The sequence below is a fragment of the Hibiscus syriacus genome, unplaced genomic scaffold, assembly GCF_006381635.1.
Source record: "Hibiscus syriacus cultivar Baekdansim isolate YM2019G1 unplaced genomic scaffold, ASM638163v2 tig00110716_pilon, whole genome shotgun sequence".
NCBI classification, from domain to species: domain Eukaryota; kingdom Viridiplantae; phylum Streptophyta; class Magnoliopsida; order Malvales; family Malvaceae; genus Hibiscus; species Hibiscus syriacus.
Genome location: NW_024062835.1, coordinates 905061 through 923295, shown reverse-complemented (window position 1 = coordinate 923295; position 18235 = coordinate 905061). Strand labels below are relative to the sequence as shown.

Sequence of the window (18235 nt, the reverse complement as noted above, 5' to 3'; positions counted from 1 at the left end):
TTGTCTCTTTAAGGCTATTTTTATAATTTTTAAATTAAATTTTATTAAAATGAAAATACATTTTTGGGTACTCAATCACACAGTAATCAAATATTGATGGCGATTCCTCGAACCATATGTGTTCTTTAAAAGGAGAACCCCAAATTAATCATATGAGATTTTTAAATCACCTAATAATTTTTTAGAATTCGTCACGACAACCTTCTCACTCATATTTTGGTCACTAAAATTTATTTTTTTAATTTAATTACTTAACTTTCAAATTACTCCTAATTTAAATCACTTTAACTTTCAAATTTATTTATTTTTATTTTAATTATATATTAATAAAATAATAAAAAATGTCATGTCACAAAAATTATTAATAAAATAAATTAGAGTGATTAAAACATGATCAATTTGAGAGTTGAGTAGTTAAATTGAAAATTTTTAAACTTTAGTGACCAAAATAAGAGTGGAAGATAATTAAGTAATGAATGATGTAATTTACCCATAAAAATGCCACATGCAATAGTTTTGTTAAATTATTAACCGCGGTTACTAAAATGAAATAAAAAGTAAACATTAGGTATGTGTTTGAAATAAATGAAAGTTTAGATACTAAAATAAAACAAAACTGATAGTTTAGGAGCTAAAAGTATAGTTTACCCTAAAATTAAAAATATTAAAAGAGTTAATTGCATCACATGTCCTCAAATTATGATCCATATTCTAAGTTAGTCCCTAAGCTTTTAAAAATTACAATTTCATCCTTAAATTATGAATTTTCATTCTAAATTAGTCCTTAAACTTTTAAACATTTCAATTACAACCTCCAAGTATGACCTTCATTCTAAATTGGTCCCAAAACTTTTTGAACATTTCAATTTCATCACAAACTATATGTACATATTAATCACATCTATTGTTAATAAAATTATTAGGCCAATTTAAATTATTACATGCTTTTAAAAAATAAAATTTAGTTTAAATTCTGGTTGAAACTAGTTACATATTTGGATGAATTTGGAAGATTTAAAAGTTTGGGGACAAGTTTAAAATGAGGGTCATAGTTTAGGGATAAAAATAGAATAGTCAAAACTCTAAGGACTAATCTAAAATGAAAGTCATAGTTTAGGGATGAAATTGAAATATTCAAAATTTTAATGACCAATTTAAAGTAAGGGTCATAACTTAGAGACATATGATGCAATTAACTCATATTAAAAATATAATTATTTAATTTTAATTAATTAAATTTAAAACTAACAATAAGTAGATTGAAATTTAAAGAAACTAATTTAACTAACTTCAAAATTTGAGAGGATGTAAGAGATTTTTTTACGGATAAAAATAAAAATACTCACGAACCAAGAGATTTTAATGATTGAAAGATTTATTATTATTATTTAAAAATTTGAGTTTAAGCATCACGAATGTCAAGATTTATCAAGAAAATTAAATAAAGGCTTAATATAAAAATAAGTGTTCAAATTATATTTCGAAAAATGTTGTAGTGCTTAAAGTTTTGTTGTTGTTGCTAAAATATGTATTTAACATTTTCTCCGTTACTATTTTAGGTTCCCGGGCATTAACCACCGTTAAAAATCTTCGTTAACTGACGTATGTAAAAATATATATTAAAAAAAACTAAAACAATTTCATATCTTAAAAAAACCCAAAAACTTTTAAAACTTCTATTTTAATCCCTTTTCCATTGCCGACCACCATCAATGTCGTCAATCGATCGAACACCCAATGACGTGTGATCGGCCAAAAACCCATGGTGAAAACTCCTATACTTTCACAACCGATCGAATACCAAATCCCCCTAAATCTATAAATTCATAAACATAAATCCTTCAAAACCCTAAAACAAAATCTTTCATTTACACCATTTTTGGGTATTCGATCGGTTGCAAAAGTATGGGAGTTTTGGTTGTGGGTAGTTGGTCGGTCACACATCGTTGGGTGTTCAGCTGATTAACGACGTTGGTGGCGGCTGGTGGTGGCAATGTGATTAAAATTAAAGTTTTAAAGTTTTGGGTTTTCTTTAATTTGAAAATTTTTAGTTTTTTAAAATATATTTTTAAATAAAAATTCTCAAAATTACCAGAATGTGACACATGTCATTTAACAGAGATTTTTAACAGCGGTTTCCAGACACCTAAAATCGTAACGGATAAAACATTAAACACCTATTTTTAACCAAAATTTATTTAGACACTAAAATATTTTTCGAATCATAGGACATTTATTTTTGTATTAAGCCTTAAATAAAAGTGTCCAATTCATTTAAATTTTGCTGGATAAAAGCTAGCAGATCCATGAAACTAGTTCGAATCATAGGACATTTATTTTTATATTAAGCCTTAAATAAAAGTGTCCAATTCATTTAAATTTTGCTGGATAATAGCTATCTGATCCATGAAACGGTATGCTGGGCTATCACGCCAACAAGTTTCGTACCAAAAACCATGCGTTCGCCTTTCTTTATTTAATTTGCCCGTTGGAACGCACCAAGGGCCAAATACAACTTGCCCAACTCGCCATGCAAATCAGCCTTTATCAGGACCGACTCAGTTCAATGATCAATCCCGCTAAGGAAGCAAGGAAGTAAAGAAGGATCAATCATCTTATACAAGCATCGCAAAGTCAAACGAAGCGCTGAAAATCATGTCTGGAAACTTAGGATGCGTCGTCGTATCCGTTGATGGCAGCGAAGGGAGCATGGACGCCTTACGATGGGCGCTTGATAATATCAAGCTCCGACCTTCTTCTCCCGGTTCTACCCAACAGCCCGGTCACTTCCTTATTATTCACGTTCAATCTCCGCCGTCCATTGCTGCTGGACTCAATCCCGGCGCCATACCCTTCGGCGGGCCCAGTTAAGCCTCTTTTTTTATATATAAAAAAAATCCCTTTTAGATTCAAGTAACTTATTTCTGATAGGTACGAATTGATTTCTGTTTTTGAAATTCAGCCAATCTAGAAGTTCCTGCTTTCGCGGCGGCTATCGAGGCGCACCAGAAGAGAATCACTGAAGCGATTTTGAACCATGCTCTGCAGATTTGCTCTGAAAAAAAGGTGAGTTATTTATTTACTCGTTCGGTTTTTTGATTCTTGTTAATCAATGTATATATGCAAAAAATTCTTTTAAGATTTGACCTTAAGTAATTATTTAATTTGATTATATTTTAGTTTTTAACAAACTGATGAAAAAGATTACGAGTTCAGACTATTTCAAACTCAGGCAAACGTGAAAACTCAAGTTGAGGTCGGGGATCCAAAGGAAAAAATATGTGAAGTAGTTGAAAACGTGCATGCTGATTTACTTGTGATGGGCTCCCGAGCTTTTGGCCCCATTAAAAGGTATTTTCCTCTTTACAACGAAATTTTCCATGAAACTAAATTGATCGAGTTTTGCTGAATGGACCGTTTATATTATACTTTTATACATGTTGATTGATTTGTTGTTTATGGACATTGGTTGTTGTCCAGTTTATGCGAATTGCCTATTGCCTACGTATATCATTTAGAATTTCACATTTTCATTAAGTTGTTTTACCTTTTGAATGATGATCATGCATGAGAATAATGGACTAAATGAAGCCTTGGTGATCAAGGTAGCATATAGGCTATAATTGTAAAGGCTTATCAATTGTAATAACTTCCAACTTAACTGTGAATTGAAATTCATATTACCGAACCGTTTAATTTGTTGGATATGGTTGAGCACTCTAATATAAGTCTTTTGAATCATTGTCGCATGTGTTCTCATAAGTTTTTAACCTGAGTAAATATTCATTGCCATGCCCGATGAGTTTCATCTATCTACTAGCTATGACTTTTTTTTTCAAAATCGCGATTATGTTGATGATGCCATAAAATAATATTAATGTGTCTTGATGGAAAAGAGAGTCTTTCCCCTGAGATATCTCTAATATGCTGCAAGGAGCAGCAATATACTAAAATACGAGGATCATGGTGGAATAGTGTGCCATCCTATTTGTGTTCATGAGATGATTCTATTGTAATCACTATTATTTGATGATGCAATAAAGCAATGTTGGCGTGGGTAGAAGGAAAAGTAAGTTTCTCCTCTAAGATGTCTCCAATCTACTAGGAGCAGTAAAATACAAATATATGTAGGTCATGGTGGCATCAAATGTCTTCCTATAATGTTCATGAGATGTTTCTATTATATATATTTAAAATCTCGTCTCTTCTGTTCTTATACTATCACGATGCTAAACGGGATGAACCCATTATGTTGTATGTTAACAGAATGTTTTTGGGAAGTGTAAGCAACTATTGTGCCAACAACGTACAATGCCCTATTATGATTGTAAAGGACAGGCACGCTTCCTCCTAAGCTTAAGTAGGTATGTTCTAAACCACTGTATACAATAAGTGTATGTTTTGCAAAATGTCTACTTCTTGTGCTAATGCAAAATGATGGTTTCCTTATGGAATTTTCGATCTGATCGATGTTGCTGTTCTGTTTTCGCTATGGGGTTTGTTGTAGACTTGTCATCGAGGCAACTTTGTTAGGAGCTATGTTGTGCTGTGTAGTCAATAAATCAATCCCCAGCAGGGGGGCATTCGCCAGAAAGTTTCACAATACCATTCATGTATGTGCCATTACTTATTGGTTTGGTTATATTTGTATTATTGTATACCTTGAGCTTTTGGTTTTAGTTTGCCTTTCCCTATGTTTAATAGACAAGATGATAATGTATAATCTAAATTGTCTAGACTTTTGAGATCCTTTGAAAATTAATTCAAATTGAATATTATGGAGATAGGTTTATTATTTAGTATATGGTCAGTGAAAAATAATAATTCTATATAGTGAAAACATACTATGTTCAAATGCATAAAAAGATTATACTTTATTTTTTTGGCATAATGTCAAAAAATACTTCTAAAATTGATTAAATAATTATTTTGATCCCTGTTTTTTTAGTATGTTGGCCCCTAACATTGAATTTGAACTTGTGTAACGATTTACATATTCTAATTATTTAATTAATGTTATCTTATTTAATTTTTTTATATTTATTTAACATTGATTTATATGTTTAAAGATTGAGGTCAATTTAAAAGTAAGGATGCATGGCATAATTAAAGATTGAGTTTTTTTGGACCCATACTACACATCAACAACTAAAAAATAGCAGCGAAGAACGTTAGGGAAAACTCCATTGGTATTTTGATGTTTTCTAACGTTCGAAGGATATTATTGAAGATCAGAACGACGGTGTGGCTTTCCACAGTGAGAGGAACTACATACTCAAAGTAGTGTATGATCCAACGACGAATGAGAGATATTGGCGATGGAGAAGTCGAACAAGTTTTGGTCATTTCAAAAAATTTATATTATTTTCGGGCAAAAAGGAGGCGAATTTAGAAGTGGGACGTCAAGTGGAATCTGTGGATGAATTTTGAGCCCGAAGGGCCATCGTCGATGGTGACAATGACCGAAACTAACGACGAATGACGGCATCAACTGAACGATGATCAGAGAAACAAGAGGTGTAATTTTTTTTAGAGAGAATGAAAAATAAAGAAATAAAAAACTCAATAATATTTATAGTTGGATTTCAGGTCGGGCTCGACCAGCTCAAGTGTCCGCGCCTGGACCAGCGGGAGATCCGACTCGTTCCGCAGGTTCATTTTGTTTTCTTTATTTGGTAAATTATTATTTGGTCCCCCTAAATTTACACTTCATTCGATTTGTTCCATTTTAATTTCTGTTTCTTCTAATTTGGTTCTTAGTTAATTGTTCTAGGCTAAAATTTGTCTTGAATTGCTTAATTGGATTAATTATCAGCCCTTTCTCATTAGATCAGTTATTAATTAGATCTCATAATTTAATTAGTAATTTATTTTGACCCTTTGATTTATAATAGGAATAAAAGTAGGCTTTAATTTTTGATTAAATGCGGCATTGAACTAATTGAAGCTTTAATTGGCATAATTGGTGTTTTTTTAAGAATGATTTGTTTTTTTTTGTTGTTGAAGGATTTAAGACTGAATTGTTTTTTTCTTTCGAATACATAAGACTGAATTGTTAATTGGCTTAATTGTGGCCTTATTTTGTATAATTGATGGTAATAATTTTTAAATGGTTTAATTGAGCTTTAATTTGGGTAATTAGTGTCATTGAAACCTAGTTATTCATTAAATGATATAATTGACATTTAACCCCTCACATGAGGACTCATTATTAAGTTATTAAGAGTATTTACATAGATACTACCTTAAATTCGATTCATATTTATAAAAAAAATTAAACTTCTTTATTATCAGTCGATATGAATTCTAATCAGTCTCCTAAAAGTACCAATTACACTAAAACTCTATCAATATCATTTAAGTTTGTAAAATTTTATGTTACAAAAAAATATTTTTATTAGATGAAATAAGGTTTAAAATTTATTTATTGGCTATGCATGTTATTAGTGCTAGATAATGCATCATATCTAATCATATGTAAAATTATAGAAGTGATTAAGTATATTCAAATTATTACGACCTTAGTGGTTAAGGAATGTTTGTTATCCTGTATGTTACTGGTTCGAGCATAACGTATGTAAGAATATTTAGGCTTTCATTATCAAATGATTGAATCTTTCAAAGATACTACCTTATAAAAAAATGGTTGTCCCTTGTTCCCATATGTAATGGGGTAGGGGGAGGTAAGATAGTAGACTGCCCCCAACACTAGGTTGAGAGCAGCTTCCGTAGGAGACCTCCAAATTATAAAATGCCCTCCATGGGATTCGATCCCACGACCTCAAGGTTAAGAACTTTGTGCTATACCAACTGAGCTGTATGGTCATAAAAAAAATTATTATTCTAATGAAACCCAACTCAATTTATAGGTTTAACCTTGTAGCAATCACAAACAATGCATGTGTAATAAAATAGTCGATTTTACTCTTTATTCTTCCCATGACAAACAAGCAAAAGGTGAAGTTTTATTATTTCAGAGTCGACAGCATTGGTGCAGGAGGAAACACCTGACCTGGTTCATGGTGAAGTAATTTTGTTGGACAAAAAGGTAGGATCTTAAATTTCATCCTCTCAAGCATATAATTGATCAGCATTGCATTCTCCAAGCAAAACCTTGAAGCTATGAGGTGAACAACAATCCGCTTCCGCAATTACTGCTCGCTCATTGGCAGCCATGTGCTCGATGATTTTGTATATCATTTCAATCTACAACCATTAAACACAAACAACGTTAACTCGCCATTTTAACAAGTACTTTTCATTTTATTATGCATACATACATCTTCAGGTGCATGGCAACGGTTTGCCACTTCTTCCAGTGTCAAATATTCAACAGGTTCTTTACAGCTGCAAAGTGAAAAAAAAAAACCCTAATCAACAACCTCTTAACCAAAGATTTCTTAGTCCAAGTTCATGCATAACTTGGCAAACTGTTTTAAGTATGTTGCTACCCTGCACAGTGGCAGAACTTGGTTGATAGAATTTGAGGAAGCCAACTTAAAATTTTAAAAAGTTTGCAGGTTTAAATTAAAATTTTGAAAAAAATTAAAGAATTTAGTTTACATTTTTCGAAAAAAAAAGTTGAGTCTAACTAAAATTTTTGAAATTTTGAGAGGGTTAATGAGATTTTTTAAAAATTATGGGAGGGGTTTAATTAAGAACATTCAAAATATTTAAAGCTTAATTTGAATTTTTAAAAATTTTGTGGGAGATAAATTAAAATTTTTGAAAAATTTTAAGAGTATAAATTATGATTTTTCAAATTTTGGGGGGCCATGGCCCCACTAGTCCTCATTGTGTTCCGCCACTGACCCTGAAGCTATAATATCCGACGTATACAATGAAATCAAGTCCCCCACCTAGTAAGTTGCATCGTACCCAGAGACAAATAGGATTTTATGCTAGGTAACGAACTTATAACATTTTACGGAAGGGATAACCTTATAAAATTTTAGAGGACAAAAACAGATTATTAATAGAAAATACAAAGAAAATATCTAAAATATACGAGAATTTAAAATTTTCATAGTGGATGACTGCCCCTGGCCGCCTCTCGGTCCATCACATACCTGGTCTCATTCAGTACTGCTAAAACCCGCTTTTGTAGAGCTAATACTTCACTTGCAGCTTTTTTTCCGGCTTCCACACCTAAGATGAAAATAAAGAAGAAATACCATTTGGATTAATAAATTTGACACAATATTCAACTCTTTTTTCTCCAAGAGTTGGATTTCTTAGATAGAAGATCGGGTATGCACTTACCAGGTTGATGATAAGCATTAATGTTGACAAGCGAGGAATAAATTCCAACTGCTCGCTCATAGAGTGCAATGAGTGCCCCAACGGATCTAGGTGTCACCTCTTGGACAGTGACAGTGATGGACTCTCGGTCATTTGCATACAGAGCTGATCTTGTTCCCTGAACAAGCAACGTTATAAAGTGCAAATATTACCGACCAGCCGTCATCATATTCCGAAAATCCTTCGTTTCAAAAAATGGGCACTTATCGAACCTGTAGCATTCCAAAGAGGTAGTCACCACATGTAACGCCTGGTTCAAGCTCCCAATCATGACCAGGGGGTCTATCACGTAGCACTTCAATAAAGGTCACAAAGAAATTATGCACACCTTCCCTCAGTTGTTGAATATAGCTATATATTGATGATACATGAAAAGTTGTTTAAGCCTGGTCATTTATCATATCAATTGAGATCAAATCAATGTCAAAGGTTTAAGGAATACTTACGCATGCTGATCTGTGCTTCCTTTATTCCCATATACAGAAATTCCTTGATTTACCTGATGAATTACGTTGTGTTCTTACCAAATCCATAATGTAAGAAAGCAACTCATACTTGTTTATCAATGAATAAATATTCTACAGAAAACATGAAAAACAGACAAAATTCTCCCATGTAACTAGTGGCCCACTCAGTTACTAATATTTGGCCTCAGTATAGCAACCACCCTATAAAATCTAAGATTATGTCAAAAGCTTAAATGGCAAGATGTCATTAAAAATGAACAATTAAAATGGCTCAGAATATAACACCAAATGAATACCCCTAAGATTCAATCACACACACAACCATTGCTCATTCTTCCTCCACACATCATATCAGCTCATATGATATATCTAGTAAAATGACCACCATGGGGGGTTTTTAGAGAGACTAACTGGAAAGTGTTACAAGTCATCATAAACAGCGTCACATACCTGGTTACCATCCAAATCAAACTCCTTGCCAAGTGATTCCATAACTAACTGTTGTAAATATCTGCTAAATAGTAATAAGCTGTCCTTGTAAGGAAGGACAACCATATCCTGAAGAAATTAAACAAGAGAAGCCATTAATATGGGTTCCCAACATTTCGACAACATAATTGAGAATTATTGAATACCTTGGATCCGATCCCATCAGTTGCCCAATACCAACATAAAGCAAGCAATGCTGCAGGATTTTTCCTAAGCTAAAGGGAAGGAGGAAAAATATGTATGTCAATCAGGATATCTTTAGCTGCAATAACAGGTTTGAATACAAGCAAGATAAAAGTCCAAAGGAAACTAAAACATGGTAGAAGATGAGGAGCAAGTTTTTCCATGATCAGAACAAAACTCTTGGTTTCCCAATAGGAAACATCAAGGGAATAAAGACAAGTAACCCAAAGCACAAAGTAAAAAAGAAACAATTACCATGATTCAGCTGTCCCCAATTCAATCATTTCCACACTTCAAACTTTAACAGAACTACTATGAAATCAGTGTGAAACTTACCACTGTGCTCCTAGTGGCCTCATCCATCATGGACGCACCAACAAGCATTTCTCTTATGTCAATTCCCTGCAGCAACTTTCAGTTAGAAAGAACTGACAAAAGTGAACTGATGACCACATTGAATATTAAATCCAAGGAGTACATACCTGAAGTGCTGCAGGAAGTAAACCAACTGCAGACATTTCAGATGTCCTGCCACCAACCCAATCAAACATAGGGAACCTGGCTACCCAACCCTCAATCCTCGCAGTATTGTCCAACAAAGAATTTTCTTGTGTTATAGCAACACCCTGCATTAAAGTATACATAAGCAGCATATTTGAGAAATGAGACTTGAGAATCAAATTATTAGGGAAACCTGCTTCCAGAGTACAAGAAAACCTGACAAGAACACAAAACTCTCATCAAGTACAATTGAGATCTCCATGCAAGAGACCATTGGGAGTATGGTTTAAAAATTAATCTACCACCTACTAACTCGGAAAATTCAACGAGCCCATTAAACAATGAAGAAAAAAGAAATTCAGAGGTAGTTGTATGACAATGTCCATTAAATACGAAAACTCGTCAAAAGCTCATTATCCAACTGGCGCTTTCAAAAACTGAGATCCAAACCTGTTTTGCGAAATCCAGACCAGCTTCACGGAAGGCTTTCTGCACTTCCAACAGACCATTTCTTGTTTCAGGGGTACCTCCACTCTGAATACGTATTTTTTTATCAGATAATAATAATAAAAATAATAGTTATAATACGAGAAAAAAATGATATAGAGATGGATAACGTGAAACAGACCTTTGAAATCACAATTACAAGGGTAGAAGCTAGCTCTGGCCCAAGCTGTGCAATCTGATGATCGATTCCAGCAGGGTCTGTATTATCAATGAATCTTATCTGCCAATTCAGAGAACAGATTACTAACAGCCTGTTTTAATTATAAATAAATATATAAGTTAACACCTAAAATAATTCAGTTATAAAACTAATAAAAAAAACTCAAAACTGAAGTTAGCGCATTGTTTTAACAAATAAATAATTGAACGCTATTAAGGAACTCAATTGCCGTCAGCAGACTAAACCCTTGAAGGTCATTTCCTTAAAACAGATGAGATACAGAATTTAGTTTGAAAATACTTTAAATTTGTATCTATATAAGTAATTGGATAAGGGTAAACTACAACGTTGGTCTTTTTTGTTTTCGATCTGTCTTATTTTGCTCACCAATTTTGAAAAGTTATGTTCTGGTCAATTGTTTCAATTTACCTTATTTTGGTCACCAAGCAGTTAACTCCCTTAGTTTGATGACGTGACACATTAGTCAAAATGGTTACATTTTAATTTGACCCCTGAATGTTAGAATTCTAATATGACCCTAAACTTAAGATAAAATATTAATTTAACTTTTGAACATTAGATAAAATATCAATTAAACCCCTAAATAAAGTCAAAGTCCCCACCACCGTCCGTCACTCATCACCGTTGTTGGTCACCACCAATGTCTACCCCAAAATTTCCAATTCACTCCTTTTTTATCTCTTGAACGTGAATCTAACGTCTATTTCACCGGAAAATGCAATGAACTTCACAAACCTAGTCTAGAACCCTACAAGTTCCTTTAAAAATAAAACATAATAATAAATTTATGATTATATTCTTTCAAAAGTAAAGACACCAAAAATTTAAATTTATATTATAATACGTTTATATTATAATGATAATAATTTAATTTATATAGATTTTGATAGTTTTTATATTATATTTTTTTATATTTTAATTTATATAAATTTATATTTTAATTTTGATAAAATTATAATATATAATTTATCAAAATTGACGTTGGATTGATATTATTATATATATTATATTTTTTAATATTCTTTAAAGGACTCTTGATTTTCTTTTCAGACAGAAAAAAAGAACTTCGTTTTGTGTTTGATCGATGTAGGTGAAATGGACGGTATGTAAGACGTTGGTTTTGATTTTTTTTTTCCTGTTGGTGAATATACAAGCATACGTATTATCAATAGAAAAATTCTACAACGCTCGTCGAGTGTGGATGAGCACCGTAAACGATGAGCACCATTAAATTAATTTATAAAACATTAAATTATATAGTATTAAACGTATAATTATAAATTAGTTAAAATTCTAAATGTAATTTAATTAAAATACAATATTTATAAAACATTAGTTTTTAGGATAAACTATACCATTGACCACCTAACTATTTACCCCTTTTATTTTAACCACTGATTTTTCAATTTTGTCAATCGGGTCACCTAACTTTTTAAATCTTATCAATCAAGCCACCTGTAGTTAAATATTAACGAGGAGATGACGTGGCAGTTAATAAAATTTGTATAATTACATATTTAGTCCTCATTACTTGTACGTTCTATAAATTTGGTCTTAACTTTAATTAATTCAATAAATTTAATCCTCAATCGGATGGTGACATGTGTCACTATGTGACTGAATGTTTTTTCTTAATATTTTTAATTAATTTAATAAATTTTTCATCCAATCAAATAGTGTCACGTGTCACCAATTGAATGAATAGAGAATAAATTAGGGTTTGAACCATAGACATGAGGAAAGAAAGCAAACACCCCAACAACTAGACTGCACCATTTAAATGACAACCTATCAAGACATAATATAAATAGTTAAATGCAATAAAAAAAGGGAAAATGACCTAATAAGAACTTGAACATAGAATAATATGATAATATGATATATATATACACAAATATTATAACTAATTTATATGTGAATGTATTTTATTTATTTTTTAAATCATTTTAATGAAATAAAAATAAAAATAATTTTAATATATTATAATTGAAATATAACGAAGAGTTTCGTTGACTTAGAATTTTCCTGATAGTTGAGGGCTTATCATAGTAAGCATTTTAACTTATACATTAACTTGTTTATATCCTCGTTAGAGTAAGAATTTTATATTTTATTATTTATTCATTATATATTTGAAGAAAATTTTAGGGAAACTTGATTTTATTGAATTAGTCTATTTTAATATAGAATTGTTAAATAAAATTAGAATCCGATCGGCGTTATAATATTTCAAAATATAAGATATTATACATTTCAGTTCAATAAAATTAAAATAATGAAGACAATTTATTAATTTAAAATATGTAAAATGATACATTTCAATTATAACATATTAAATTCACTTTTATTTTAATTTTTGCATTAAATGTGATTTAAAATATAAATAAAACATATTCATTTATTAATCAATAATAATATTTGTTTATATATATTTTATATTTTCATACTATTCAATTATTTTATGTTTGAGTCCTTATAAGGTCATTTATTACCATTAACTATATTATAAATTATATCGATTATATTCTATATACTAGATAAATTTAATGGTCTAGCTTAGTGGTTAAAGTGCTTAGATTTTTGTCTTGCATCCCAGGTTCAAACTCCACCACCAGCGGTTATTGATTTAACTGGTGACACGTGACACCATTTGATTAGATGGAAAATTTATTAAATAAAAATATTACAAAACATCCAATCACACAGTGACACATGTCACCATCGGATTGAGAATTAAATTTATTGAATTAAATAAAAGTTAGGATTAAATTAATAAAATGTGTAAGTAATGAGAACTAAATGTGTAATTATACAAATTTTATTCACTGCCACATCATCTCCTCCATTAATATTTAACGACAGATGGCTTGATTAATAAATTTAAATAGTTAGGTGACTCGGTTAACAAAATTGAAAATCGGTGGTTAAAGTAAAAAGGGTAAATAGTTAGGTGGTCAATGATATAGTTTACCTTAAAAACTAATGTTTTATAAATATTATATTTTAATTAAATTACATTTTAATTTTTAACTAATTTATAATTACACGTTTAGTACTTTATAATTTAACGTTTTATAAATTAATTTAATGGTGCTCATCATTAACAGTGCTCGTCTGTGCTTGTCGAGTGTGGCAGCATCGTCCTTATTAATATATCGTGTTACAAGTTTATTTTTCTTTCACTTACTACATTGGATCATTACATTTGTGATAAGTTTTAACTTATTCCTGTATATATAGTTGCTTAAATTAAACTACTATGAGTTGATAGTTATCAAAACTAAAGCATATAAACTCAATTAAAATCAATTGTTGATTTTAAGATGAATGTTGATGGGGCTGTTACTTATGACTTGAGAAGAAATGGTATTGGAGGAGTCTTAAAGGATGTTGATAATAAGAAGTTGGTTTTCTTCTCTAGAGCGACAGGACCTTGCCCTCCGATTCTTGCTGAGATTTTTGCCATCAAAGCAGGGTTAGATTTGTTTTTAGATTCAGTTTGGAGGGATAAGGGGATTCTGATTTTAGAAAGTGAATCATATCTTGCTTTGAAGTGGATAAACAACCCGGAACTTTGCCTGGTTCTCTACGTTGATTTGATCAGAGAAATTCAGAAGACTATGTTGCATATCAACAGATGATTAATGAGGAAGCTGACTGTTTAGCTAAATCAAGAATAGGGATGAGGTTGTGCTTTGGTGAGACTGGGGTTGGTGGGTTGTTGCGATGGAGGTTTTTGTTTTGTTTGGTTGGGTTTGGTTGTACTTCTTATGTTTGGTAATAAAATTATGGGTACCCTTTTCCCCCTTCCAATGATTATTGCATTCTACAACACAATAATTAAGAAGAGTGGTTTTTAACGGGGCCTAATTCCTATAAAAAAAATTAAAATCAATTGTTTCAAGTTTTGAATGAATTTGGGTTCAGTTTGTTTCAAAATAAAGTTTTTTTTAGATTCACTAATCTAGTTTTATAAATCGTATCATCTAAAATTAAACATAGTTATTTTCTTTCTATTTTATTGATAATTATATTTCGCACCTATTAAATTTTTAAAAATTTGCACCCTTTAAATTTTTAATATAACTTCCTAAAAGTTCGCATCATTGGTATAAAATTCTACATTCGTTCTTGAATTCAATGATTGAGAAAATATTTTATTTACTGGTTAATACATATTATAATATACAATCTAATTTATATAAATTTATATTTTAACTTAATGAAAACAAAAAATTACACCTGAAGTATTGGAAATAAAAGAAAGACAAAAATTGAAAGTAATATATAATTTATCAAAACTTATATAAATTAAATTATTATCATTATAATATAAACATATTATAGATTTACATTTTTGTTTTCTTTATTTTCGAAAGAATATAAATGATAAATTTATTATCATTGTTTATTTTTAAAGGAATTAAAGGGTTTTAGATAGGTTTGTGGAGTTCGAGGTATTTTACTGTGAAACAGACATTGGATTCAAGTTCAGAATGTTAAAAATGGGTGAACTGCAAATTTAAGGATTCAAAGGTCATTGACAACAAGGGACGAAAGGGACGATAGTGATTGATGACAAAAACCGACGATGACCGACTGTTATAAGCAGCTGTCAATGATGGAGACTTGATTAGATGTGGAGGTCAAATTGATATTTTATCTAAAATTTAAGTGTTAAATTGATAATTTATCTAAAGTTTAAGTATTAAATTAATATTTTATATAAAATTTAGAGTTAAATTAATATTTTATCTAAAATTTCAGAGTTAAAATAAAATTTAACTATTTTTACTAACATGACACGTTACCAAAATAACGGAAGCTTACTTCCAATGATCATAATCAAAACATTATTTTTTTGAAATTGATAACCAAAATAGGATTGATCAAAAACAAAAAGTATCATCAATGCAGTTTACCCATTCGATAATATGTAAAAAAAAAATATATTAAAAAATGGCATTTTACTCCGAGTAAATTCCGATTAACATACCTTTAGAGGAGGATTATCAGGAGCTAATGCTTCCGCGACAAACTGCGGGCCCAGAGCAGAACCTCCAATCCCAACTGACAGTATCTGAGTAAAACGACCCTCAGGCGAAGAGGGAGGTTTAATCTGCAGTTTTCAAATGGATTAAGCTAATTGATTGCTAAATTGATCCGCTGATTACCAGCTAATTGGCAAAACTAACCTTACCGCTGATGACGTCATCAGCGAAATTACAGACGGCCGCTAGAGTGTTGTCGATCTGTACTTGCAGAAACAAACTCGGCGCGAGTTTCGCGTTCCTCAGCCAATAGTGGCCCACCATCCGCCCTTCATCGGGATTGGCGATGGCGCCTTTTTCCAATCCCTCCATGGCTTTAAACGCGGATTGGAATCGGGGCTCCATTTCGGAAACGAACTCATCGGAGAACCCGATCCTACTTACATCGAGGTACAACCCGAGCTCCTTGTGTTGGTACAACCAGTCAACGTATCTCCTCCACAGAGCTTTAGGATCTTTCTCGAGTCCACCTTGTTTCGCCTTCTTCAAAACTCCAACGTCGGCGGTTTTAGACAAATCGGCGGACACCTCACGAGCGACGGAGAGTTTAGAGCAGGAGTTGGAATGAGTGGAGAACGGGAGCGTGTCCTTGCGAAACAAAGGAGTGAGTCCGGCGATCGGGCAAGGCTTAAGCTTCAAAGAAGGGAAAGAAGAGCAGAGGCCTGAGAGAGAGGCCATTGAAGGAACAGAATCAAATGAAAGAGACACGATCGGGGGGAGGGGGGGGGGGGTTCCTTAGAGCATTGAAGAATTTATGAGCTGAGATGGATATCTTTTGTTTGTTGGAATTGAGCTGAGAAGGGTGTTTTTGTCTTTTTCTTTGTTGGTTGGTGGCAATGTAATTACAAGGGTTTTGACCTCCGTTGATCATTGAAAGAGGAAGCCTGTTTTTGTACTTCGGAGAATCCGTCCCATTTTATCGATAGGTAAAATATACAAATGGTCTCTTAATTATAAAATATTATTTTATTAAATTTTAATTATTAAAAATTATAAATGTTATCTCGATTATAGAGAATTACTTTATTCAGTCCCTTAACTATTAAAAAATATAAAATAATCACCTGATTATTCATTATATTCTAAACTCATCTTTTTTCGTTAAAAAATTAATGATTATCTAAGCTAGACACTAATCTGCTGACTGAGATATGATAATCGTTTGAGATTATGATATTTTATTATATCTTTGTCAATAGGTTAATGTTCAACTCAGATTACCTTCAATTTTTTATACGAAAAAGGACGAGTTTGAAACATATAAATAGTTTAATGATAATTTTGTAGTTTTTAATAGTCGTGGACTCAACAAAGTAACACCTTATAGCCGAAGGACTATTTTGTAACTATTAATAGTCGGGAGACTCAATAAAATAACGCCTTCAATTTTTTTATTTCGATTGGAGCTTGAAAATTCTAAGCTCGCGAGCTTTAGAGTCAAGTCGAGTTTTAAGTTTTTATTTCGAGTTTGAGTCAAACTTGACAATTTTAAACTCCTAATTTTCGAGCCAAGTTCAAGAATAATCAATGTAGACATCCATTTTTATCCGGGTTTTAATCGTTCGTTATTAATTATTATTATTTTAATTATTATCACTATTATTACTATTATTATTATTATTATTAGGATTACAACTTCGCCCAAACCCAAATTACAAGAACCTAAATGGGTCAACTCAACCCAGACCCAATTACACTCAGTCAACCCGAAGCCCAATGTATTTGCTCAGTAGCCCACCAACTTAGGCCAAATTTGTAACCCTATGTTCTATTATCAGTTTGTATTATAATGCATGATTTCATATAGGAATATATATATATATATATATATACATATATATGTATGTATGTAGATCAAATATATGTTATTAGTTATTAGTATTAAAAATAGTTTTTATTTTATTTTATTATTTGTATACGTGTAGTTATATATATATATATATTCAATTTATTCCTTTTTATTCCTATTTTATACTACTCCATTTATCGATGTGTTATTTGAATATTTTCAAGAAATGTATTTGTAGAATGGGCATGGAAAGCACTGCTTGATCGAAATAGTGTAATCCGATACGACGTTCAAACGGAATATGAACTTGAAAACACAAGTTTTTTTAAAATAATGTTTTTTTATATAATGTTCTACTTTATTTTAATTTTGTTATATTTAATGTTGGTATTAATGATTTATGCTTTAGAAAAATGAGTCATATTTTGGTTTTATGCAAAATTTCGATATTAATTAATTTATTTTAAGGTAGAATATTCTTTAACATATAAGAAATAGGTGAGATAGTTTTCCCTATGGAGGATTGCAAATCTCGAGATTTCTTGCCAAGTTAAAGAATTTTCTATAATTAATCAATTCGAAGTAAATTAATTAATATTCAATAAATAGATCATAATTTTTACTTTTTATTCGAATTTTAAGTTCCACCATTACGACATTGTATAAGTGGCTAAGTACCATTTTGGCCGCTGTGGGGGTGCTTATCCTTCCCCATGCGCAATTGATTCTCGGACCCGTTAAGTTGAATTTTTGGTAAATACGGACC

General features: G+C 31.3%; 2 protein-coding genes across 3 annotated transcripts; one reads left to right on the top strand and one right to left on the bottom strand.

Annotated features, from left to right (window-relative positions):
- The first annotated feature begins 2575 nt into the window (after positions 1-2575).
- On the top strand, positions 2576-4664 carry LOC120138929 (universal stress protein PHOS34-like). 2 transcript variants are annotated; one of them, XM_039154310.1, is made up of 5 exons: positions 2576-2866; positions 2963-3066; positions 3233-3351; positions 4267-4360; positions 4508-4664. In XM_039154310.1, the coding sequence occupies exons 1-4, from the start codon at positions 2656-2658 to the stop codon at positions 4352-4354; spliced, it is 522 nt and encodes a 173-aa protein (XP_039010241.1). In that variant the 5' UTR covers positions 2576-2655; the 3' UTR covers positions 4355-4360; positions 4508-4664. The 2 variants fall into 2 exon arrangements, with proteins under 2 accessions (XP_039010241.1, XP_039010240.1); XM_039154309.1 differs by having other exon boundaries at positions 4267-4364.
- A 2164-nt stretch (positions 4665-6828) lies between these two features.
- LOC120138947 (glucose-6-phosphate isomerase 1, chloroplastic-like) lies at positions 6829-16358 on the bottom strand. Its single transcript, XM_039154328.1, has 14 exons — positions 15825-16358; positions 15626-15748; positions 10570-10668; positions 10392-10475; positions 9923-10066; positions 9777-9842; positions 9404-9472; positions 9219-9326; positions 8748-8800; positions 8514-8652; positions 8263-8419; positions 8070-8148; positions 7281-7347; positions 6829-7206 (listed from the first exon to the last, which is right to left on the bottom strand). The coding sequence occupies exons 1-14, from the start codon at positions 16356-16358 to the stop codon at positions 7072-7074; spliced, it is 1857 nt and encodes a 618-aa protein (XP_039010259.1). The 3' UTR covers positions 6829-7071.
- Between the last annotated feature and the right edge of the window lie 1877 nt (positions 16359-18235).